General features: G+C 37.2%; 1 protein-coding gene across 3 annotated transcripts; it reads right to left on the bottom strand.

Moving 5' to 3' along the window:
* Positions 1-2,839: 2,839 nt before the first annotated feature.
* On the bottom strand, positions 2,840-27,021 carry TYW5 (tRNA-yW synthesizing protein 5). Of its 3 annotated transcripts, none has more exons than XM_001169758.6 (8): positions 26,882-27,021; positions 19,822-19,976; positions 15,274-15,343; positions 11,583-11,627; positions 10,423-10,560; positions 7,896-7,983; positions 7,423-7,539; positions 2,840-4,829 (listed from the first exon to the last, which is right to left on the bottom strand). In XM_001169758.6, exons 1-8 carry the CDS (start codon positions 26,957-26,959, stop codon positions 4,573-4,575), a joined length of 948 nt encoding a protein of 315 aa, XP_001169758.1. In that variant the 5' UTR covers positions 26,960-27,021; the 3' UTR covers positions 2,840-4,572. The 3 variants fall into 3 exon arrangements, with proteins under 3 accessions (XP_001169758.1, XP_016805774.1, XP_063647516.1); XM_016950285.4 differs by lacking the exon at positions 26,882-27,021 and adding an exon at positions 26,307-26,725; XM_063791446.1 differs by lacking the exon at positions 10,423-10,560.
* Between the last annotated feature and the right edge of the window lie 101 nt (positions 27,022-27,122).

Genomic DNA, 27,122 nt, shown 5'->3' on the forward strand with positions numbered 1-27,122 from the left:
GCTGTTTGTCCTTTTTTGTTTAAAGTCACAGATTCTAAAAGAACCTATGCACATTAAGTGAGGACTTACTGTACATCTTTTCATTATCCTCCATGTCTTTTCAAATGAGCAACTTTGAACCTTTTTTGTACAAATACATATCTTCTCCCTTTAAAATTGCTCCATAAAAATTTGCACTATATCCACTTCTTTTATTGGATTTCATAGAGAACAAAACCTCTAACAAGTTCATCCTTTTCTCTTTTCTGTGCTAATCATCTCAGGGATTTGTAGTCCTTTAGCTTCTTACAAGACTTGGTTAGGGTATGGTGTAATCTATTTTTCATTTCATTCATGTACTATCTAAGTAACCACCAAAGTCAAGGAGGGTCTAGGCAATGAGGATATAGGACAGACAATACAAAGTCCCAGCATGTTGGTATAGAAATGTTTAATACATTAAATCTTATGAGGTAAAATACAAAAGGTAGTATTCATAAAAGAGCTATTTTGTTTTATTTCACTTGAAGTTCTTTCTTTAAGAGAAAAACATAAGAGGAGATATAGACAGACCTCATCTGTAAACTCATGTTGCTCTTTACAAAGGAAGAGACCCAGCAGCTTTTAAGCCAGTTAGTGGTAGAGACAGGCAAGAGTCACCAAAAAAGGTCATTTTAGTATTCTGTTTAATGGAACTTAGAAAGAGACTACATCGTGGGGTTGGGGGAGGGGGAGGGATAGCATTAGGAGATATACCTAATGTAAATGACGAGTTAACGGGTGCAGCACACCAACATGGCACATGTATACATATGTAACAAACCTGCACGTTGTGCACATGTACCCTAGAACTTAAAAGTATAATAAAAAAATAAATAGTGACTACAACTTAGGTATATTTAAGACACCCAAAAACTTGTGGCTTGTATGCTTGAAACAAGACTAAGGTAACACCAGAGATGTGTGGGTGACTGCCAATCTATGTTAGTTCCTCCTGACTACATCTATTTTTTAGCACTGGGGAAAGGAGTCACAGCAGCACAGTTCCAATTCCATCCAGGCCTGCCTTCCAGCTTCCTGCATTTTTTTTTTTTTTTTTTGTCAACTCCTTTGATGTCTGTTGGCAACTTTTTATAGGTGATAGAAAAGCCGCCTTACTAAGGTTCTTTCCAAATGTTCACATAGCTGCTGTTCAAAAGGATGAAGGATACAAATTAAGTTTTGTTGACTTTGTTTCCTTTGTTTTGGTATTTTATCAAAGTGAGTTAGAAATTAATTACAGGACAAATAGAATTCTAATGTATTCAAATACCAAGACAAATAATGTTATGAAATGCTAATAATTACACTCTGTTTAGTTTTTTTTTTTTTGAGACAGGTCTCCCCATGTTGCCCAGGCTGAACTTGAACTCCTGGCTTCAAGCACTCCTCCTGCCTCAGCCTCCCAAGATGCTGGGACTACAGGTGTGGACCACCACTCCCCAGCTCTGCATATAATTTTTTTTTTTTTTTTTGAGACAGGGTCTCACTCTGTCACCCAGGCTGGAGTGCAGTTGCACAATTCCAGCTCACTGCAACCTGCACCTCCCAGGCTCAAGTGATCCTCCTATCTTAGCCTCCTGAGTAGCTGGGACTACAGGCACACACCACCACAGCCAGCTAATTTTTTGTGGTTTTGGTAGAGACAAGGTTTTGCCATGTTGCCCAGGCTGGTCTCGAACTCCTGAGTTCAGATGATCCACCCACCTCAGTGCATATAGTATTTTTAAAATGTATTTTGAAAGGATAATGTGAACAAAAGTCCAAATAATACAAAACTGTAGATTCTAATCAGCCCACCTAATTGAACCTCTTCTTGGAGGCATAACTATCACTGGTTTCTCGTGCATCCTTAGAGATAATTATATGCATATGCAAATAAGATGTTCACACACCACATACCTTGTTTTACACAAATGGCAGTACAGTTTCAAATATGTTTTTCATGTAACATTTAATTTTTATATTTTTAGTAGAGACGCAGTTTTACCATGTTGGCCAGAATGGTCTTGATCTGACGTCGTGATCTGCCCACCTCGGCCTCCCAAAGTGCTGGGATTACAGGCATGAGCCACGGCACCTGACCCACCATTACTTTTATTTTGAATCTTGTCTGTGTAGCAAGCAGTGCAGTGAGAAATTTTGTTGGCAGAGGAAAAAAATTCCTTTTTGCATCAGGTCAAGCCCCCAAACTAGCCAAAGAAAAGCTGTGTAATCTATTCAGAAGTACTGGAGATGTGCTGCACATTAGGGAGAAAGAATGAAGAATTACTGGTCACAACTAATCCTGGTTTCTATCACCCATAGCTATGTGAACCCAGACAATCATTAAGCAATCAGGGTTGGTTAGATGGCTTCTAAGATCTCTTTCAATAAAAAAGTTCTAAGATTCAGAATTCCTGAGAAGTTGCAGCTAACATACACTGTATAATATTTTATACATTAAAAACAAACATCTCATTTGGTCTTAACCCAGTAGGAAGAAAAGATTAAAATATTTTGTATTTGAAATAAACAGACCCTAATATTAATTATGACCAGGGAAATAATTTTAAAACATCCCAAAGGAAAGTTCTCTAACTTTTTAAATATTATAAATTAATACTGCAACAGGAGCTACCTCAAATCTCTCAACAAAGACGGAATATAATTAAATAGAAGAACTAGCACCAGTTATCAACTATGTGCCTGCCCTTGAACTCTCTGCATTTTTGTAGTTCTGTTTTAAAGATGAGGAAAATAAGCTTCATAGATAAATGTTATTTTGTCTAAGGTCATCCAGTTTGCTTCTCCATTAAACAATCAATTAAGATGACTATTCAGTGCACAAACTAATCTGTTTTATTAATACTTCCAAGTTTTCTACATGACTCTGGATTTATACTTTGTATCAATTCTCTTGCTGGTTAAGAAAAAAAACAAGATTTATTAAAAACTGACCATAAATATTGTGTAAACTAAGGAGAGTTTTGTCTTTTTCCTTACTGAAGGACAAGGAATCAGTAAAGAAGTTCTTTGCTTAATGAAGATCAAAATCTGGTAATTAAATCTGGCTAATATAATCATTCCTTTTCTGACAAGACTTTTTTCACCTTTATTCACCTGAGTAACTTACCTGTTTCCAAAGACACCTAGGAAATTCAGAATGTTATATATGCTTTTCCTTATTTACTATAATTTATAGGACATGAGTGGATGGATTCTCTTCAATAGAGAAAATGATTTTCTCTAATTAAAATGCACCAAATTGATGTACTAAGAGATTCCTTTAGATGAACACATTTATGTTCAGTGAAGATTATCTGGTCTTCAATGACACTGCAATATAATTACTAGGTACAAAACAAAGAAAAGCAGAGATCCACACACAATGGCTCACTGTCTTCGATGACAACACTTTTAGGATCTCATTTATTCATTCTTTAAGTAATTTTTCTTTTAAAAAAGGGATAGGTGGAAAAAATAGTTGGGAAATCTTTAACTAGGCTAAGGTTTAGACATAGGTATAAATTAAAATATTTATTTTCTAACATTCAAAAACCAAAAAGACAGACCTGACATACTGGGTGGCAAGAAAAGTCAAGATCAGATTAAACATTTGTTTTGCACTAATCACAAAACTAATAATCCAAGTCACTATCATCAACTCCAGTTGATCTCAGCTCTGATTATGCATCAGAACACCCTGTGAGGTCTGTTAAGTTCCTATACCAAATCCCAAACACTCTTGAATCAGTCTACAAAGTTGGGACCTAAGTATCTGTACATTTTTTAAAGTTCCTCAAAAAATTCTGCTTCTAGGCAAATGTAATAGATATTGTGGGTTGCTCATGTTTTTCCTATCAGAACCATGATTTTAAAAAAAACTATCCTTTCTGTCCCCATATATCCCTCATGTTGCCTCCACTTCTACTCTCAGCTCCAGTGGACCTGACTGCCCTAAAGGTTATTCTAGACCCTTTGCCAGTGACTGGCTCAGGGATGGACAGGTCTAAGTTACTTTAGAGCAATGAGACCTAAGGATATGGAAAGTGAATTCTGGGAAAGCTTTCTCATATTAGGACAGGGCCCCTAGAATCCAGCCTGACTCTTCCGCTGCATGTAAATGAAGATGCACAAGGCTCCAACTGCTACTGGCAATCATCCCATGACCATGAGGGTAGCCAGCCTTAGGATGATGCCAATGTTGTGGTTGAAAAGGGGGTGGGGTGTGGAGGCGGGTTCCCAAGGTTCTTGATGACATTACTGAATCACTGGATCAGAAACACTGCAGCACATTCTGTCAATAGATTTCATGTATCGTGAATCAATATATTTTCTTACTGTTTTTAAGTCATTTTAAGTTGGACTTTTAGCGGTCAGCATCTGAATGTTAAAGAGTGGTCCCAGCACAGCATTCTTTAATTATAACAATCTGTATCCAGTAGAATCCACATAAACACCCCTTCGTACTTACATAATCTGTAAATCTGATGTATCTTTACTATTTTAACAAAATCTTTATATCGTTATACCTTACTAAAGTGTTGATGTGCATTGCATTCACTTCATTATTTACTCAGAGTTCTTGCTGTAGGCTTTGTCTTGAATGTGTAGGACCATTCGTCGTGCATAGAAGTCCCTATATTCCTCTGGTAACTCGGCCAGTGTTTTCAAGGCTCTGTCCAGAATTTGTGCAGCTCTTGATGCTGCTGTAGGATCTTTGTTTCCATAGGTATCTGTTTTATCATAGCATTCAGATGGAAGGTGCTTCCAAAAGATATTCACTCCCACTCCAAACTCTTCAGAAATTACATTATGGAACCATAAAGCTGGAGAAAGTTTAAAAAACAAGTTAAAAATAAAACCTACAGTTAAAAAAAAACCCAAAATGTCAGTGAAATATCACGAATTGCATATAGCCAATGCAAGAAATAATTCTTGTAACCAGATCCCTTCGTTAGCACACTCCAGGCTTTTAACAGAATCATTTTAACTTTTATGAATTGCCAACAAATTTAAAGTGTCAATAGCACAACCCTTACTTTTAAAACCTTTAGAAATAGCAATTTTTCCTTTAAACTTGAAAGACATAATAAAGATATATTTGTTTTGCAGTTCTCTAATCTAGGGCTGTGTTTTGTGTTACTTGTTTATACTTCCTGAGTCATACAACCACATCAAAGTGTTTATTTTTTGGTACACAGAACATTTCAATTACTTGAGGAGTATCTTTGACCTTTTCTGATTCATTATAATACTTTTGTCCCTAAAGACTTCCTGTTCAAGCTGCAATTTGGTTTTCTAACTTGCTTAAATTCGTATTCATTATAGCCTCCTCGTTTTATATTTTGAATGCAATTATAATCATCTTATATTTCTTTCAGCTCCTTTATAAATAGTATACAAAACTACAGCAAATATTTTGGTGGTGGAAATGATGAGTAAACTTTATTATATACCTAATTAATTTTTTTCCTTTTATTGGGAAATTTACTTTATTTCAATTGAATCTAAACATTTTCAGAATATAGGTGCTAGAGGAATACTAAAGCAATACCACAATATAACAAAGATGGAACACTAATCACAGGAAAAACCCTTTTAATCCTGTGAAAGGGAGATTTAAATTTTAGAAACTTATTCTAAGAGTGTTTAAGGAAAAACAAAAGCTTAACATTTTGATTTGGAAAACTAATTTTCAAACATGGTTTTAATCTTAACTACACTTTCTTTCAGAATCTTTTTTTCCCTTATTCAATATAATAGGAAGAAAATGCTAACCATTCAGCTGAATTTAAACCCAAAGACAGGAATTTTGCTTTTGTTTAAAAATATATGCAAATGTTCAGTATTTCTTTTTTTTTTTCTTAAAACAATTGTATGAAGAATAAGGGAAAACTACATAGACCTTAATCATGCTCCCAAGATACAAAAACCAAAAGTGTAAATTTAAAAGATGGCAATAGATTTGAAGACTAATACATTGGTTGCTTTCAATGAAAATAAGAATAAAAAGTCAACTTTTTATAAATTATCAATTATATGAAAGCCATTATATCATATCTGGCCCTTTTGGGGAAGACAAAGATGAACAAAACATAGTTGTCTTCAAGGAATTTATAATCTAGTCCCAAAAGAAGTCATCAAATATGGATCTTTATTAATATTTACTTATTTTTATCAGTGAAAAGTATTAATGATTCTTAATAGATTAATTTAAATATGGAACTACAACTGTAAATAGAATTTGTTAATACATCCCTTTAATTTTAATTATGATTTTTATAATCTTCAAGAGTTCACTTTTAAGTATTAATTACAGATGTTAATTACCTTGCTGTGTTGAACTTTATGGACTTTCAAACTAATGCCTATTAATTGAACAAAGAAATTAAGTGACACAAATCCAGACTGTATAGAAAAATAATGTACACAAATGATACTACAGGTGTTGAGATTATAACATTTTAATATGAAATCTTTCATCTGTTTTGGCCTTGAAAGATACTTTTCTTTTTTTTTTTGGTAAATATTTAAGTGACACAGTTCTAAAATACAGAAATATTTTTAAAATAAAATAATTTACAAAACCAATCAGTATAATCTTTTCCCAGATATAAAGTGTCTTATTTGATGTCATTTAATAAAATAGAGTATAATATTATTTTTAAAAAATAATTTAGAAAACCAACAAGTATAATCTTTTCCCAGATATAAAGTGTCCCACTTTGAAAATAATAATAAATAAATAAAAGCTATAAAAAATGTGTCTTACTTGATGTCACTTAGTAAAATAGAGTATAATATTATTTTTATAGGTTGCCCTTGAAAGCAAGACTGTTAATTTAGTTTATTCAGAGACAGGGTCTTACTCTGTTGCTCACAGTGGAGTACAGTGATTCCATGATGCCATGGCATCAACCTCCTCAACCTCAACCTCAACCTCGTGGGCCCAAGAGATCCTTCTGCCTCAGCCTCCCGAGCAGCTGGGACGTACAGATGCACACCACCATGCCTGACTAAATTTATTTATTTTTGTCGAGACAGGGTCTCGCTATGTTGCCCATGCTGGTCTTGCACTTTTGGCCTCAAGCAATCCTCCCACCTTGGCCTCCCAAAGTTCAAGTTGGGAGGATTGCTTGAGGCCAAAAGTGCAAGACCTGTTAACTTATAGGCCAAAACTACAAGGGCTGTTAACTTAAAATAAGTTTGCCTAGGCCTGCTTTAAACACACACACACACACACACACACACACACACACACACACACACACACAGAGTTTTGTCTAAAAATCATCTTGTATAGGACCGGATACATATAACAAATATATATTTGTACTAAAAAAAAAAAAATCACATGAAGGATGAGTGACAGAGTACACATTTTATAAATAGCACATTAGTGAGGTCTAGAAATCTTACCAGGAATGAATAATACATCACCAGCTTCAAGGGAACATTCATATCTTCTAGCCTTGGAAAAAAGTGGATATTTAGCCAAGTCTGGGTTATCTATATTCAGTACTTCTGATTTAGTACCTAAAAAGTTCCAAAAAGGGATAATATAGATTCAGCAAAGTTAGCATTTTAAAAAAAGTAATCACAAATATAAATTTGAAAATTTATTCTTTTCTATCCAGTTACTTACTGTACCAACACTGTGAGAATTACTATGCTACTGACACCTAAGACAATTTTCAATGACTCACTCTTTAATTCTGATGACTGATACCCACGTAATAAGATAATTTCAAATTTGAACGTGTTATTACATATATACACAAATACAATTAGGATTAAGTACTGAAGTGTTCTTTTCCTATAAGAATCAAGAGATTTCTCAAAAAGAGTAACTGAATAGACTTTTGAAATATAAACTTAAAAAAATCCCATACCTTTTAAATATAAATACTGGGCATCTCGAGGACTGAAGAGTACAACACGCTTTTTTCCTGTCACTTGTATTAACAAATTATCCATTACCTGAAGACCAATAAAAGCATATGGGTAATCATTATCTAAAATTCAAATAAATAGAACCAATGGCATTCTAAACTTTAACTGCAAACCCGATCCTTTAATGAGACTTGACTTACTTAAGACTCTTACAGTTACCTAACAATAAAAACATTTGTATTCCATATACAACTGGGCCTTCAAGACATTTCTGCAGTACTGCCCTAAAATGGGAAGACTTGGCAAATTAGAAAATGTGGAGTCAGAAAACTATTTGCCTTTGCCTCACCATTAACTGACAGCATAGTTAAGCCTATTTAAGGCTCCCCTTGGTTAATATTTACTATCTGTTAAGGAATGCTATAAGCCCAAAATTAGACAACAGAGTAAAAGCACTTAGAAAAATCAGATGCTAGGAAAATACAAGGTACTGTTGCAACTGCTGCTACACTCTTAATATATGTTCAACCATAATTTCATTATAGGTATCTTGATTTTCAAATTATTTCTATAGGAATATAATCTCACAGATTTTTTTTTCCTTTTCTGCAAACAGTATGGTGATTTATGACAGATTTTCTTAATATATATTTATTATTGGAGCAATCGTTTCCCATGAACATAATGGTATACTTTCTTGGTATAGATTGTGAAAAAATGTTAAAGGCAGAGTCACATAATTCTCAGCTAAGGATTTAAAATAAGCACTAAGTAAGATATATTCGCGATTTTTTACTTCTACCTAAGCATTCTTCCTTTTAGTACTAACCCTTTACTTATGTAAACCATAACTATACAATTCAAACTAGCGTTCCTCTGACTTAATTTATAATAAAAGCTTTATATATTACATTCTATTATAATTCAAGGCAAAGGGGATACTACTCAAAATTTAAAACATAATCATAGAGGCCAGGCATGGTGGCTCATGCCTGTAATCCTAGTACTTTGGGAGGTCAAGGTGGGCGGATCACTTGAAGCCAGGAGTTTGAGACCAGCCTGGCCAACGTCACAAAACCCCATGTATACTAAAAATAATTAAAAAAAAATTAGCCGGGTGTGGTTGTGCATGCCTGTAATCCTAGCTATCTGGGTAGCTGAGATACGAGAATCACTTGAACCTGGGAGGGACTGGTTGCAGTGGGCCAGGATCGTGCCACTGCACTCCAGCCTGGGTGAAAGAGCAAGACTCTGTCTCAAAAAACAACAACAACAATCATCATCATCATCATCATAGACTATAGTTAAAATGTATTACCACATGATTTTCTCACCATGTTATTCATATAAAACTGTAAAATATGCTAAGAGTTCATGTCTATTTCATAATTACAGATTTACTGACTATGGTAAAATCCTCCCAAGAGGGTCTCAACTGAATTACAAAACACATGTATAAAACGTTATACTGTGATTTAGAACTTAAAATTTTTTTTTCTTTGGAAACTTGTTAGATATTCCTTTACCTTCCTTAAGTTTCTCTACTTCCCAACACCAAACCATATACCATACTAGTATTTTTAATGTTTTTAAAACGCTTATAGATGTGTACATAAATTTAAGCAAACAAAATAACACCATAAATAATCAAGATCAATTTTTTTTTTTTTTTTTTGAGACAGAGTCTCGTTCTGTTGCCCAGGCTGGAGTGCAACGGTGCAATCTCGGCTCACTGCAAGCTCCGCCTCCTGGATTCACGCCATTCTCCTGCCTAAGCCTCTGGAGTAGCTGGGACTACAGGCACCCGCCACCATGCCCAGCTAATTTTTTGTATTTTTAGTAGGGACGGGGTTTCACCGTGTTAGCCAGGATGGTCTCGATCTCCTGACCTCGTGATCCGCCCGCCTCGGCCTCCCAAAGTGCTGGGATTACAGGTGTGAGCCACTGCGCCCAGCAGATCAAGATCAATATTGTACACATTTTTGCTGCCCTACAAATACAGCAGATATTTGACATTCTCAAAGCATATATATCCTAAGATCTTCAGATATCCCCAAATTCTTACAATTGGTAATGACTCAACAAGCTTCAGCCTTTTTCCTGAATAACATAACTCTGCATGACCCAGAGAGTTATGGATCTCTGGGTAGCCAGAGTCATGTGTATCATTTATACCTCCTCATACTAAAGGCTTATCGCTTTTTCCAATACAATTTCCCCCATTATCTGGTGGCCATTTTTCACATGGAAAAAAAAAATCACTTCACCAAACTTGGTATATATATGATGATGAATCAAGAATAGGACCACAGGGAAATACAAATGTGAGGAACCAACTAGGCTTTGCCATTAGCAAAATAATTCATTCCTGTATCACTGCTTTGCACAGCACCTATTTTCAAAAGTCATGTTTCAGCAAATTACACAGATGTTTAGGGTAACCTATAGGAAGTTGAAACTGTGACTGTTAAATCTATAATGCTAAAGATCTATTGTAGCTTTAAATTTCTCATTTATGTAGCATACATCATAATGAGTCCATAGTTGTAATCCTGGTGAACTAATTCGAAAAACACTGGAAAAGAATTGTTCCTCTTTGAAGAATTCTGGAAACTTAATATCTCCTTTCAACAAAGGAAACTGCTTTCTGATATCTGCAACATCCTGCATTTACAGAAACATAAAAAAGAAAAAATTAGATTAGACTCTATGATATTAAGGAAGACTGGGGCAAAACTTTGTTCACTGCTTTAAAATACTAAGATGTGACCATGTGCCAATACATGATCTCTCTCTCTCTATCTTTCTCTCTCTCTCTCCCCCAAGTAGCTGAGATTATAGGCACCTCCCACCACGCCCAGCTAATTTTTGTATTTTTAGTGGAGACGGGATTCCCCATGTTGGCCAGGCTGGTCTTGAACTCCTGACCTCAGGTGATCCACCCACCTCAGCCTCCCAAAGTGCTGGGATTACAGGCATGGGGCCACCTTGCCTGGCCGATACATGATCTTTCAAATGAAGAAATACCAGGCTGTGTAACAAGACTGCAGATTTAATAGTATCACTACTGTTAAGCTCAATATGCTTCATTAATAGAAAGGTTCTTTCTACTTTAAGCAAGAATTACACAATTGTCATCCACTCTAATATTCAGGAGTCAACACCTTGAACTAACATTACTAGCTATCACCTACATAAAACCTGTGAATTCTACTGAGGGAGGGGACTAAAAGAGAGGGTAAACAACTAAATGGTGACATAAATGGAAAAAATAACCTTATTTGATCATTTTAGGGACTACTCCTTAATATCGCAGCCATACTAATTTGACTCTGAATACATGTCAAAACTTATACAATGAACTATTCAGGATTCTAATAATTATTTCAAATTAATATTTTGTTAACTGAGTTGCCACCTATAAAATATACAGTAGAAGAGATTTCTTATTGTATAGGGATTAGATGACTATAAACACTAAGATTCTACAGGCCTACCTGAATACTAAGTAATCACTTTTTAATCATCTTACTTCTTATTCAGGGGCACAAATCACTGAGAAAAGAATGGAAAAGGATAGAACAGGGAATATGTCAGGCAGTAAGTATAAAAATTACAGTGTTGCCAGTTAACATACATACATCCATTTAGATTTTAGGGAATTGTTTTACATTTAGAATTCTTACCTTTCTAGGGTCTTCTCCAAGTGACCGTAAGTAGTATTTCTCATCCTTAAACACCCCAAAGAAAAATAACATCAGCAATATTTTACTTTTTCAAATGTAAAAATACTAGGATTTGTATAGCTATCATGTATTCATAATAATTAAAAGTAAAAAAAGAATTATGTACTGAGAACTACGGAAAAAAATAAAACACCTTCACTTCAAAAATATTAGGAAGTAAAGTTAGGAAACAAGTCTTAAAATCTGACCCAGTTAAGTAGTTTTCTAAAAAGTTCAATTATCGCTGGGCGTGGTGGGTCACAACTGTAATCCTAGTACTCTGGGAGGCCAGGGCAGGAAGACTGCTTAAGTCCAAGAGCTCAAGACCAGCATGGGCAACAGAGTGAGACACCATCTACAAAAAATTAGCTGGGCATGGTGGTACGTGCCTGTAGTCCCAGCTACTTGGGAGGCTGAGGCTGCAGTGAGCTATGATCGTGACACTACACTCCAGCTTGGGTGACAGAGCAAGACCTTTTCAAAAAAGAAAAAAAAAAAAAGTTCAGTTCTCTTACCCTTTCTACTAATGCTCTCTGGTGGCCATATGAAGAAATGTCTTTAATATGTTGCTCATGATAGTGACTGGATCCATAAAACAATAAGTAAAATAAATTCTAAAGGCAACATATACATACCATCTCTAAAGCTACAATGATTTAGTCTTTATATTCCAAATTATTTAGACTCTTATTTTAATAGTGTCTTAATACTTAGTAAATATAATACAAATATATAGTAACAGATAAATACCTTATGCTTTTAATAATATATTTTTTTAAACTTGAGAACACTGCATTTTATCAAGCTAAGCCTATCCCTGTCTATAAATTCTCAAGCCAAATGCTTAAGATTCAGCTCATGTATGAATTAGAAAAATATAATTTCATTGTAGTAAACGTAAACTGATCATTTAAAAAAATTATTTACATTTTTTAAATTAATTAATTGTTTTGAGACAGGGACTCATTCTGTCACCCAGGCTGGAGTGCAGTGATGCGATCACGCCCACTGCAGCCTCAACCTCCTGGTCTCAGGCAATCCTCCTGCCTCAGCCTCCCGAGTAGCTGGGACATTCAGCTAATTATTTTTACTATTTGTAGAGAAGGAGACTCGCTATGTTGTCCAAGTTGGTCTCGAACTCCTGGACTCAAGTGATCCTCCTGTGTTGGCCTCCCAGAGTGCTGGGATTATAAGCATGAGCCACTGTGCGAGGCCAAAAATTATTATTTATCCTTCACCAACTAACTAGAGAACTGTTTGAATTATAAAACATTCACTGTTAGAGAAGTGAGATATACCAAGTCAAGCACTTGGGCAATCCAAACTCAGAATTCTGCCTCTTTCACCCAACACTGAGAATTATAACATAAACTTCAAAAGATAATAATATTTATCTTAAGACATAAATTGATGATTGAGGTTTTAATTGAACTCTCAGTGCTTTTCTGTTTTTAGCTAGCACCACATCACATAGATTCTATAAATTACTGGCTAATAAGTTTCAAAATGTTCTTCGAAAGTCTAAGGGTTTTCTACTAGTTCTAACATTTCAAGATTTAAAAAATAAAATTAATGCACCAGACACAGAAGTGCACTGCTCAGAAATTCCTTCAAGAAAGAACTCACTGCTTAATTGTAAGGAGTGTGATTAGCTTAGAGCTACCAGCTGTTAACTTCTTCAGGTCCACCTCAGGATTGGAACCTAGGTCATGCTCTTCTTGGGGTAGTCACAACCAGTGACTTAAGCTGGTAAAAGACCTAGACATTGCCACCCAATGCAGGACTTTACTCATAGGCAGTCTGCTCAGGAGTTCCAGGATGAGTTGGCAGAGACTGTCAGATCTGTATCTACATGGCTTCCCCTATCCAATCCTGCTTCCTCCCCTTTCCTTTCACAGTTATTTCTCCTATTTAACAAGACTTTTGCACTCCTTGTTTTTCTTTTCATTTCTTTTTTTTTTTTTTTTTTTTGAGACGGAGTCTTGCTCTGTAGCCCAGGCTGGAGTGCAGTGGTGCAATCTCGGCTCACTGCAAGCTCCGCCTCCCGGGTTCACGCCATTCTCCTGCCTCAGCCTCCCAAGTAGCTGGGACTACAGGCGTATGCCACCATGCCTGGCTAATTTTTTTGTATTTTTAGTAGAGACGGGGTTTCACCGCGTTAGCCAGGATGGTCTCAATCTCCTGACCTCCTGATCCGCCCGCCTCCGCCTCCCAATGTGCTGGGATTACAGGAGTGAGCTACCGCGCCCGGCCAGCCTTTTGTACTCCTAATTCCATCTCAGCATCTGCTTCCTAGAGGACCAAACTGACAGTTCAAGTTGATCTTGTTTACATAGTTTCCATGATTTTTAGACTTTAATCTTTTACCACGTGTCTATTTCTTTTACTTCACATTTCATGGCTATTTAAATATATACCACTGATTACCCTTAGACATGAAAGTACCAAAGGGCAACTGAATATACATGTTCAAAGCATGGCTATAAAGTTATAAAACAGTTCTCAGGTGCAGCTAATGGAATCCATTTAAAAAGACATTTTGGTTATACTACAGAATCACAGACCTACAGAGTTTGTGGGGATTGTGGCAGTAATCTAGTACAACTATCACCTGACAAGAGGACTGTAAAAATGCAGCACCTTTTAGAACCAAACTCCCCAGCCCAGCTGGCTCAAATGCAGAAAACAGCTTCATTCAAAGATTAAAAAGCAATTTGTTTTTAAAATGTGCTTTTGAATAACACAGTGAATTTTTTTTTTTTTTTTGGACAGTTATGCTCTTGTTGCCTAGGCTAGAGTGCAATGGCGCAATCTAGCTCACTGCAACCTCTGCGACCCGGGTTCAAGTGATTCGCCTGCCTCAGCCTCCTGAGTAGCTGGGATTACAGGCATGCGCCACCATGCCAGCTAATTTTGTATTTTTAGTAGAGACTGGGTTTCTCCATGTTGGTCAGGCTGGTCTCGAACTCCCCATCTCAGGTGATCCACCCGCCTTGGTCTCCCAAAGTGCTGGGATTACAGGCGTGAGCCATTGCGCTCGACCAACACAGGAAATTTTTAAAAACATATTTATATACAAGGCCTTGATGCCTTATCTCAAGGTATTTAAATTGAATTATTTAAAGCTAGACTATAATTAAGTAGAATTCTTCCGCATTTAATCCTGAACAAATATTACAGCAAATATACACAATAGAAATCACATTGATAACAAGAATACAGAAACAGTCTAATAGTCAATAGATATGAAAATGAAGTTTTCCATTAGCATTTGAAGTTGGCATATCAGACCAAAGCATTTTAAAAGGACGTAACATTAATAGCTAACATTTAATGCGTAATTTCTATACATCAGGCACACTGCTAAGTATTTTACTATTTTATTTAGTTAATCCTCACAAACACTTTATAAAATAGGTACTATTATCACCCCCATTTCACAGATGAGTATACTGAAGTACAGAAAAATAATTTGGCCAAAGTTTGAGAGCTAATAAATAGCAGAGCTACAGTCTCTGGTGCATCCAACCAAATCTTATGAATGTCTATCAGAGACGGCTATTGCTCTTGTGTATCTACTATTCTTTCATAAGAAAATCCATGTAGTATATAGATATTAATGCCTTCTTTTAAAAATGTTAAAAGCAATTACCTCTGAAACAAAGAATTCTTTATGCTTCTCTTCAGCTGCCCTCTGGACCAACTGGTCAAAAGGTAAAGTTCTGAAATAAACACAAAGGAATCCTTGGACTTAATAATAACAGATCAACTAGTAAGAATCTAATCTCTATACATAAAGGCTTGCTGGAGTTGGATATAATCTCCTGTTTTATAATATCTGTAATTTTTATTATAACCTATTATGTGAAATTCTAACTTTTCAAAACTTACTGAGCAGTATGTTTACTTGATCTAAGTTGTCTGAAATTTTGGAATTAAAGATTTCAAAATCTATGATACAGATGGATCTTTCAATAGATCAATATTCTATTCCAAGTTATGATAGAAAAATGTTACTATGGTATCTGATTACCTTTGTAAATACACAGACTTTCAGGTGATTGCTACCTGTTTTTAAGTGTCATGGCAAAACAAATCTTGTGAAGACTGGGGCAAACTACTAGTGCTACTTTGGAAGACACAGTACACAAATGGTCCCATGAAGATAACCACCCCCCATATTCCTCCCTTTTGGCATATCACAGAACACAGAAGCCAGTAACACTGCTCTCATCCTGCTGCACCACCCTCTATCATTTTAAGGCTTCTGAGGAATAGCTCAAGGAGAATTCCAGTGAAGTGACCAATTTTTATTCTTCAAAATTTCTGCCCAAATGCCTGTCTCCTTCCATCCTGATGAACAGGGCTGAACACTGTGGAAGCAAAATTTGTTTCCTTTACATCACACTCTTGAGCTAGAAGGATATTCTTACTCCAGATTGCATCTATTCCTTTACTGTCTAGAATCAAAAGTACTGCTCTATAAATGATGGTGATACTGTATAAGTAACAAGACAATGAAGTCCTCAAAAGCCTCTAGGTCAAAATCCTCTCCTCTGCTACCCCTACTACACTCCTGCCTCCAAACTTCTGATTAAAAGCTGTAATCTTTTCAGTCTTACTACTAAATATCTTCCCACTTGAACTCTGTACTGAGAAAGTCGAAAGAAAAGGTTAAATACTTTCTCCTTCTCTATGAGAAGATGACCTTGGGCCAGCTTACTTTCTCCTTGCACTGTTTTCCCAGAAATATACTGGGTAAACACAAACATGGTGTGAACCCATGAATTATGTTAAATAAAAAAAATTAAAGATAAATGTGGAATGTCAGTTGTGATATCAGGTAACACTGTTTATCGTAAAAATAACCCGATAGATGAATTATGTTTGCACCAGGTGGCCTATAAGTGGACTACAAATACTTGTTCAGAAGCAGATGATTTGGCTTTCCTGTGTGTAGTGCAACTCTCCTAACTGAGTATGGCCCTTGGAGGAACGCAGAAGCTTAGTTCATGGGGTGTTTCAAGCTACCGGTTTCTATGGACCATATGTCTTACCTAAGCTCAGGTGTTTCTATACTACCTCCATTGTCTCATTCCCTTACAACTAAGCTGTAACTTGATGAGTAAAAAAAATATTCCCTGGATTTGTATAAAGACTCCACTGATACTATCCTGCTAGAATGCCGTTTCCTGCCTTATATCCTCCCGCAAAAAGCTAAGGGAATCTGAAGCCAGGTTATGGATTGGTGGGTGCTCTGTATGTCAGTCTGAACTTGAGGCCACTGCTGGTAATTATGTAGAGTGAGCACTGCAGGAGAGAAAAGGGGTCTGCCATCTACTCAGACCAATGCAGAGTACTATTTCTTTGACTATAAATAGTGTCTGACTAACTAATATCAACAAATTTACTTGGCATTCTCCTACTCAATGTTTCCCATCTCTGACCTCACCATACACCCTTCATTCCTTCTTGCTTTCATTCTTCAAAGCATCTTTGAAGAGTCTGGGCCAGTGGGGAAGTTTATCTGGACCATAGCCACTACTGTAATTGCTGCATTTAACCAGGCTTAGCTTTCTTACCAGGGATAACACAAAAGTGTTTCAAGACCTTTAGAAAAACAGAACAGAACAGTGACCCTGAAAGAGCAGACAGAGTAGCTCAGCCCAGATAAGCAGAACTGGGGTGTCACCAGCAACCTTTTCTCCTAGGTAATGGTACCTGTCATAGCTTCTACTAAGCCCAGATGAGGGAGAAATTAGGTATGTAAATTGGGAAGTTCTTTGGCTTTTTAAAAATCTATCCTATCCATGTTTCAAAAACAAGGGCATTGGTTATTAAAGTGCCATTTGTCTGGACTGGCAGCACCAGTAAGGAGGGTAATGTCAAAGAAGGCTTAATCATGGGCTCCGTGGAGTCAGGGAAATTAGAGTAAACACCTTGGGTTCCATCACTTCAAGCTATGTGATCCTGGAGAAGTTACTTAATATTTTTAAACCTCTCTTTCCTCATGTGTGAAATTATTATTAAAAATATCTACCTCACAGATTGTTCTGAAGTTTAAATGAGTAATATAACCTAGATTGCTTGGCACAGTAGCTGATATATAATAAGTACTCAGTAAAGGACAGATGGTGGGGTTAACAACAATGATAATGTACCCTTTTGCAGCACGCAAGTAGTCATCAACATTTTGAAAAAGAAGAAGAAAGCCCTTCACTGTCTTATTCCCCATTTGGAAAAGGCTGCTTTATAAAATCAAGATCAGAACTGATGAGAGTACAATAAACAAGAGCACGATGATGACAGGAATTACAGGATGTGACAGGAAGATGTGGCAAACCTTACATGATGAGACTTTTTTTAAAAATCTATGATCAGAAGAATGCCAACAATATCCTTTCACCACACAAGGTTCTTTTGTCCAGACTCTCCTGACTCTGAACAATGAGCGCTACCAATAAGAAAGAAGTAAAAGTTCATACCTGTTAACGTATCAATCTTCCAATGTTTGATAAGGCATAAAAGCAACCTCAATTTGAAGTGATAATAATAATATACATGTGTCTGCAGGGTTTCTTACTTTCTAGTCTCTCTTTGGCCTGGATGCATTCCTTCTTTCTTACTGCCTGGTAAATGCTAAAAATGACTAAACCTATTTTTTTGGTTGCACTAAAAAAAATAATCTTGCAACTTTTTAGTAGCTCTAGTGAAAGGCTTGGAGGAAGCTGCGATAGGAACTATTACATAATGTATGTGCTTCAAAAACAACTTTTGAAAAGTTTAAAAAGACATGACAAAACATCAAGGCAATTCAAGATGAAGTTTCAGTACTCATTTGTTATGGCATTGGACTCCCTGGAAAATAAACATCATTAACTGCCAGCTGAAAAACACTCATCATTCTGGCATTTTTAATTTGATAAAAAATGAAAAGTTCCTACACTTGGAAAAACTTAAGTCAATTAAATTCAATTCATGGACTATTAATAACTAAAACCATTATGGTGAATATTCAAAGGATTAAAAACTGAGCAATGCTTTGGCAGCTGCTATATGAACTTGGAAAACTCTAATGAGAAAGGAATGGCTGTGGACATTAGAAGCTCTATTTAACTCATCTCTAAATTGAAGTCTTGTGAACTACATGGTTTTTCAATAGACTGAATTTGCTGGGAACTTCACATGCTCAGAGTTTGAAAGCTGTTTGTTTTTAATTTAACAATTTAAATGAAACTCATGGGAATAAATAGCAAATGAAATCTGCAAGATGACAGCATTTAAAACTTTCATCTTTAGACAATCAGCAGCTTTTGACTATTTCTTATTTACTTTTAAGAAATTCCACAGCATAAAATAACAGTCATGGGAGAAATTAAAGGTATTTAAGACTATTTTATCAAAAGGGAAAATTAAGTATGATTTTTAAAAGTTATCTAAGATGATGAAAGATTATACCAAACATAGCTTGTCCTGGTTTTCTGGAGAGGACAGAAAAAGAAAACATGAGCCTTTTAGAATTTCCTATTCTAGATAACAGTTACTAATGTGGTAGGATCAACTAATTAATCAAGCATTGAATGAGTATGGCACATCCAACTTCGTATGAAATCTAACCCTAGTTACAGAAATTTTATCTTCCTTCCATGACTCCAGAAGGTATTGGGTATATACCCTATTTAAAAAATTGTTGGCCAGGCATGGTGGCTCATGCCTGTAATCCCAGCACTTTGGGAGGCTGAGGCAGGTGGATGACTTGAGGCCAAGAGTTTGAGACCAGCCCGGCCAACATGGTGAAACCCCGTCTCTACTAAAAATACAAAAGTTAGCTAGGCATAGTGGCACGTGACTGTAATCCCAGCTACTCGGGAGGCTGAGGCAGGAGTATCACTTGAACCCAGGAGGCAGAGGTTGCAGTGAGCCGAAATCACACACCTGCACTCCAGCCTGGGTGACGCAGTAAAACTCTGTCTCAAAAAAAATAAAAAATAAAATAAAAAATTGTCATTGTATAATTATGTAAACTCAGAACTCTTGTCTTTTAAAAACCACTCTTTAAAAATCAGTAAGCTATTCCATGATTACATCAAACCAGCCAAAAGATGAAATGCCATATGGTCTTTGTATAATAATGCAAAAATATTTTAAAAGTTTTTAAAAAGTTATTTGTATCCCCAGAGTAAACCTCAGAAGAAAATACCTATATACAAAGTTCTTACTAATGAAGTCCATCTGTGCAACTGCAGCAACATGAATCTTTACTTCTTTCTTCCCTCCAACTTGGCTTAGGTAATCCACTGTCCATTTGCTTGTACATGGCCCCAAATCAATCCCTTCCAACACAAGAGGTTTTCTCTGTAAGTGGGGAAAGATATACAACAAAATTCATGAAAACCAACAACACATCAAGAGCTGTATTTGGCAACAGGGAGACAAAAACAAGTAAGATCTGACTCTTGCTCCCAAGATGCTTGAACTCAAAGCTTCTGACAGTTCATGCTGTCACTAAAACAAGAAGAGGGGCCATGTGAAATATCTAGAACAAAATTTAAGATTAGAAAAACAAAACAAAACTGCAAGACCATCAATATATAATGACTAAAATTTGTACTTTATAGTCAAATATTTTTGTAACTTTTAATTTTGATGTCATTTCAAACATAAAAAAGTTTTAAGAGCACTACAAAGAATTTCCGTAAATGCTTTACCCCAATTCACCAACTGTTAACATTTTGCACATTTGCTTTATGATTTGTTCTTACTTTCAAGAGAAGGACATATTATTGTTAATTGAAATTAAATTAAGCATAATTTATTTTTTTTGGAACCATTTCAAGGTTAAATTGCTGACACCATGATCCCTATCTCTAAAAACTTAAGTGTATTTTCTGAGAACAAAGACATTCTCTTATATAACCACAGAATAATTACCAAAATTATATTTAACACTGATGTAGGCTGGGCACAGTGGCTCACGCTTGTAATCCCAACACTTTGGGAGGCCAAGGGTGGATCACTTGAGGTCAGGAGTTGGAGACCAGCTTGGGTAACATGGCGAAACCCCATCTCTACTAAAAATTAAAAAAAAAATTAGAAAAAGAAAATTTGAAGTGTGGTGCATGTCTGTAATCCCAGTTACTCGGGAGGCTGAGATGGAAGAATTGCTTGAACCTAGGAGGCGGAGGTTGCAGTGAGCTGAGATCGCGCCACTGTACTCCAGCCTGGGCGACAGAGTGAAACGCCATCACACACAAAAAAACAAAAAACAAAACACTGACATAATACTATTATCTAATCTACAGTCCATACTCAAATTTTGCTAATTGTCCCAATGATTTCCTTTAGCTTTATTTTTTCCTAACCCAGAATTCAATCTGAGATGTCACACTGCATTCAGTTGCTATGTCTCTTTTAATCTGAAATGTTTAATCATCAGCCTCTTTATCTTCTATGACTTTGACATTTTGGAAGAGTATAGGCCAGCTATTTTGTAGAAAACTTTTCAATTTGGGTTTATCTTAAGTTTCTTCATAATTAGACTCAAGTTACACATTTTGGAGAAGGAATGTACCACAAAAGGAATGGTGTCACCTTCTCAGCATGCCACATCAGGTAGCACACGATGTTTTGCTATGATGAGTGCAAAAAACAGTGATTTTTCTAAACTCCATCATTTCTTCTACATTTATTAGTTGGCATCCTAATATCGAAATGAGCTCTAAATTCTCCATTGAATTATTTTATTTACTGGGTAATAATCTAGTGGTATCTAGTGGTATAATTTTGATACCCAAATTATCCCAGATTTGGCCAGTAAACCCCTTCAAGATGCTTCTTGTGACTTTTTAACTGGGGCACTTCCTTACATTATGGCAAAATAACAGAACCCGACATCTTTTATACTTTCTCTGCCCAGCCCTGTGACCAGTCATTTCTTAAAGTAGTTCTGGTTTCTTCTCAGTGGACAGAGTTAGGATATATGTGAGGGTCTATGTATATCGCACAAATATATATACACGTACACCCCATATATGCATATACCTATTCTATTCAGCTCTCTCTCCATATATGTCCATATATATAATACATGCACACACACATATACCTAACAGGTGTACGTATGAACCATAAACATTTCAAGGTTCATTATAATCTACTGAATTTGTAATTCCCATTTTCAGCAGTGGGAAACCTAGTTCCCATTATCCTCAATGTTTAATCACTCGCAAAATCCCAGAATTCACAAGAAGTATTCACAGAATTTGCTTTTGCCACTGTTAGGTCACACCACTGTAAAAAACATGTCTACAACAGGTCCTCAAATAAAGTTATAACACAGATGAGAAAAAAAAAATCAATTCCTGCCCAGGGCCCCTGTCCGAGTAGAGTTTTTGCATTCTCCTCACATCTCCGTGGGTCTTCCCCGGGTACTCTGGTTTCCTCCCACAACCCCCAGATGTGCACATTAGGTACGCTGGCATGTCTAAATGGTCCCAGTATGAGTGAGTGCATGTGGGTGTGTGTGTGTGTATGTGTGTGTGTATGTGCACGTGCGCATGCCCTGAGATGGGATGGTATCTTGTCCAGGGTTGGTTCCTACCTTGTGCCCTGAGCTGCCAGGAGAGACTCTGGCCACCTGTGACCCTGAACTGAAATAAGCAGGTTGGAAAATGAAGAAAGGAGTGAATACAAAGTATGTAAAACAAAAATTTGTAAAGCATATGATAATCATACAAGTGCACAATAAACAAGGCGGTATGAAAGCAATCAGCAAACCTGTCACACTTGTTTTGAACTGTGCAGTGGTAGGAGGCGCTCCTTACAATTTTCCATTTCTAAACATTTATTCCTTGATTTAACCCACCACTACTATGACCACTGTCACATAACAATTCACCAAAAATTGAGTAATTATTTACTTTTATTAATCCTTCTTAAATGTACATGTAGCTCACGTTTATTTCAATGTTTAAGATTAGAAATGTTTTGGGTCTTTATTTACAAGTTTGGTGATATTTTTGTGACCAGAAATATGCCACTGGAACTTAACTCTTGTTTGTATCAATTAGCCTGTGGTAAAACTGGTTTCATTATAGGTCATTTCCCTTAAAGTTGCAGCTTCCAAGAACCTACTGAGAACGTTAAATGAGGACTTACTGTACTAACTAGAATTCAGTTTGTTTTCAGTTTTTTGTGTCTTAGATTGAGGACATATAATTATTGTGTTTAAAAAAAGTGACTTGGGTAACTTCTCCCTCTCCCACTTAAACAGATTCATGTGTTACTTTTTATATTCTATATTAGGGTCTTTTAAAAAATAATTTTTCATCCTTGTTGATTTTATTATTATGACTTTAGAATGTAAAACATCCATGTGATTCCCCAAATCAAAACTATACAAAAGTCACCCCATCCACATTCTTCCATTTCATACTCACACATCCCCTATGCATAACTGATCTCATTAATTTTTGGCTTATTCCTTTCTTTTTTGCAAAGTGATCAAAAACATATATTTCATTATCTCTTCCCTTTGTTTTTTACATAAATAGTAGCTTACCATATATTTTCTTCTGTTGTGTGCTTTTAAAAAATTCATAAATATATGGCTGGGTGCAGTGGCTCACGCCTGTAATCCCAGCACTTTGGGAGGCTGAGGCAGGTGGATCACAAAGTCAGGAGATCGAGACCATCCTGGCTAACACAGTGAAACCCCATCTCTACTAAAAATACAAAAAAATTAGCCGGGTGTGGTGGCGGGCACCTGTAGTCCCAGCTACTCAGGAGGCTGAGGCAGGAGAATGGCGTGAACCCGGGAGACGGAGCTGCAGTGAGCTGAGATCGTGCCACTGCACTCCAGCCTGGGTGACAGAGCAAGACTCCGTCTCAAAAAAAAAAAAAAAAATCATAAATATATCCTAGAAATCACCACTTATCAGTTCAGATATCGCCTTTATTCTTTTTTACATCTTAGTATACCTCAGTGTAAATGGGCCATAATTTATTCAATTATTCTCGCCTGCATAAGCATTTAGGTTATTTCCAATAATTTGCAAGTACAGTAACACTACGTAAATATTTACACATTTTTGGAGGTATATCTCCAGAATAAATTCCTAAATGAGGAATTACTGGGTCATAAAGTGAACATAGTTAGATATGCCAACAGAGTTGTACCATTTGGTATAAAATTTGAGTGTGCCAGTTTCTTCAGGGCATCACCAAGAGAGTATTACCAGAGCTTTTTAAATTTTTGCCAATGTGATATATAAGAAGTTGTATCTCAGTGTAGCTTTATTTCTCTTATGAGTAAACTTAAACGTCCTAGTTTAAAGGCCATTTTAATGTTGTTTTCCCCCCTCAATCGTTTGCTCATTTTTCTACCAGATTTTCAGCCTTTTACCCTCTTTAGAAAGTTCTTTCCATACAAGGGCTTTTACTGTCCTTTATATGAGATAAATGTTGCAAATATTTTCTCCCACTTTGTATTTGTCTTTCAAATTTGCTTACAGTGTTTCTGGCATACAAATGTTTCATGCAGTCAAATTTTAATCTAATATTACACCTGAATTTTGAGTCATAGCTAGAAATGCCTTCCATAGACCTAGATTATAGGGGAATTTACCCATATTTTCTTCTAGCACTTGTGTAGCTTCATTTTTTTTTTGTATTGCCGAGTGTACTCACAACTTGTGTAGTTTCATTTCTTTACATTTTTCTGATCCACTTGGAGTTTATTCTTGTGTACAGTGTGAGATATAAACCGAATTTTATCATTTTCTAAGTGAAACTCCTCTGTATAATACCATAATGGTGGATTCATTTCATTATAAATTTGCCCAAACCCATAGAATGTACAATATCAATAGTATACCCTAATATAAACTATGAATTTTGGGTGAAAATGATGTGCCAGGCTGGGCGCGGTGGCTCACGCCTGTAATCCCAGCACTTTGGGAAGCTGAGATGGGCGGATCACCTGAGGTCAGGAGTTTGAGACCAGCCTGGCCAACATGGCGAAACCCGCCTCTACTAAAAAATACAAAAATTAGCCGGACATCGGGGCGGGTGCCTGTAGTCCTGGCTACTCAGGAGGCTGAGGCAGGAGAATCGCTTGAACCCTGAAGGCAGAGGTTAACGTGAGCCGAGACTGTGCCACTGTACTCCAGCCTGGGCGATAAGAGCAAAACTCCATTTCAAAAAAAAAGAAAAAGAAAATGATGTGCCAATGTAGGTTTATCAATTGTAGCAAATATACCACTCTAATGAGGGGATGTTGATCATGGAGGAGGCTATCCATGCGTCAGGGCAGAAAGGACATGAGAAATCTCTGTACCTTTAGTCAATTGTGCTGTGAACCTATAAAGCCTCGAAAAAACAGTCAATTTTTTAAAAAGTCATTTTGTGCCCTATTGATTTTTGAAATGTCATGCTTATTATACACTAAATTTCCATAGGAATAGGTATTTCTGCACTTTCTATTCTACTCCCTTGGTCTATCTATTCATGTACCTGTACAATATACAGTGTTAATTATGGAGTTATTAGAAAATGTTTAACAAAAAACTCATAGCACTATGCCCCCTCATACTTTTTAGTGTTTCCAGATAGAAAGGTCTTTTTTTCCAATTTTGTTATTAATTTCTAGTTTTACTGCCCATGGCCAGAGAAAGTTGTTTGTAATTTTCGACTTTTTAAAATGTAATGATGCTTTGTGCTGTATGTCTTGTCTGAAGAGATTAAATTACAAAATACCTTTTGCTATGACTCTTACAAAGCACTTCCACATACCCTAATCTTCACAACACTGCCCTTTAGGCAACTTACCTCTAGCACATTCTGAGATGGGGGGTGTCTAAGGACAGGGAGAGCAAGAACAACCCATCTAGTACAAGTCTCCAAACTAATAAAGGCTTGAATCCTCTCCCGTAGGTTGCTATCAAAAGAAAAACTTCATTCCTCCCGCATCCCCCCACCCCCGCCTTTTTTTTTTTTTTAAGCTAGGGTCTCACCCTCTCGCCCATGCTGGAGCAGTGGCAGGATCATGGATCACTGCAGCCTCGACCTCCCGGGCTCAAGCAGATCCTCCGACCTCAGCCTCCAGAGTAGCTGGGAATACAGGCGTGCGCCACCACGCCCGGCTAATTTTTGTATTTTTTGTACAGACGGGGATTCACCATATTGGCCAGGCTGGTCTTGAACTCCTGACCTCAAGTGATCCACCGACCTGAGCCTCCCAAAATGTTAGGATTACTGGCATGAACCACGGCGCCCGGCCCATCCGACTTTTGTAACACTCAGAATTGTAGTTTGTTTGTTTGAGACAGAGTTTAGCTCTTGTTGCCCAGGCTGGAGTGCAGTGGCGCGATCTCGGCTCACTGCAACCTCCGCCTCCCGGGTTCAAGCGATTCTCCTGCCTCAGCCTCCCGAGTAGCTGGGATTACAGGTATGGGCCACCACCACGCCCTGCTAATTTTGTATTTTTAGTAGAGATGGGATTTCTACTGGCTGGTCTTGAACTCCTGACCTCCAGTGATCCGTCCGCCTCGGCCTCCCAAAGTGCTGGGATTACAGGTGTGAGCCACCGCGCCCGGCCCCAGAACTGTAATTCTATCACCACCCTTATAAATGTAAATATCAGGTAAGAAAATTGCTGGGTATTTTTCCTACCATAAACTGACTTACTGTAATCCTGTGGGTTTTTCCTTTTAATACCTTCTGTTTTTCTTAAGTCTGGACTCCCTTGTAAAGCACTGCAAGTAAAAGCACTTTTTGTTTCCCTAATATTTCTCTCTGAGTTTTCTTTTAAAGACCTAAGGTTCTAACTACAGGTATAAAAGACTCCAATGTCGGAACCAGAACCTAAGTAAGTTAGAATTCAAGACGAGTAGTTTTCCGGCGGAATCCCATTGCTTTCCTTTTCGGCTCAGTGGAGTGAAAAGTTGTGCCTTCAAATCCATTTATTCGGAGCAGACTGACAGATGCGGAGTAAAGAGTTTAGGCAAAATACCTCTCGCACTCAGCTCTCCGCCATCATCTTGCTCCCCAGAAACATGGGACTTTATCCGGAAATTTCAATAGAGGAGCCAGTCGGCGTCCCCCGTGCACCTTTCCCTTGGTCTAAGGGCCAACCAGTGATCTGCCGTCCTGCGCCTCTTTCCCACACCCTGGGTCTCTAAAAATCAGTTCCCAGCTGTCCGAAAGGTAAAGACGTGTCTCTCGCTGGTTTCTCGGGGTTCTGCCCCGCGCGAGGGCCTCACCTGTGGGTAGAGGTGCTGCATGAACTGCTCCCGAGAAACGCCCTCCAGCCGGGGTACCGGGAGGTGCTGCCCGGCCATGGTTGCTCACGCCTGCCCTCTTCCAGGTCTTCGGAACTTCGGTTCTAAAGCGTTCCTCAGCGCCATCCGCCCGGAAACACGAGCGGCAGAGAAAAGGTCCGCGAGGCCGACAGACTCCAGAGTGGCTGGGTCCGAGCGCGGGGCGAGTTGCCGAAGGGCCTCG

The sequence above is a fragment of the Pan troglodytes genome, chromosome 13 (genome assembly GCF_028858775.2).
Source record: "Pan troglodytes isolate AG18354 chromosome 13, NHGRI_mPanTro3-v2.0_pri, whole genome shotgun sequence".
NCBI classification, from domain to species: domain Eukaryota; kingdom Metazoa; phylum Chordata; class Mammalia; order Primates; family Hominidae; genus Pan; species Pan troglodytes.

Excerpts from the sequence above, each read along its gene's own strand:
- TYW5 (XM_001169758.6), bottom strand. The coding sequence starts at position 26,959 with ATGGCCGGGCAGCACCTCCCGGTACCCCGGCTGGAGGGCGTTTCTCGG. Across the intron at positions 10,561-11,582 it reads TTGGAGAAGACCCTAGAAAG|GATGTTGCAGATATCAGAAA; the intron begins GTAAGAATTCTA and ends CTGTAAATGCAG. Across the intron at positions 4,830-7,422 it reads TGATGTATTATTCATTCCTG|CTTTATGGTTCCATAATGTA; the intron begins GTAAGATTTCTA and ends AACTTTCTCCAG.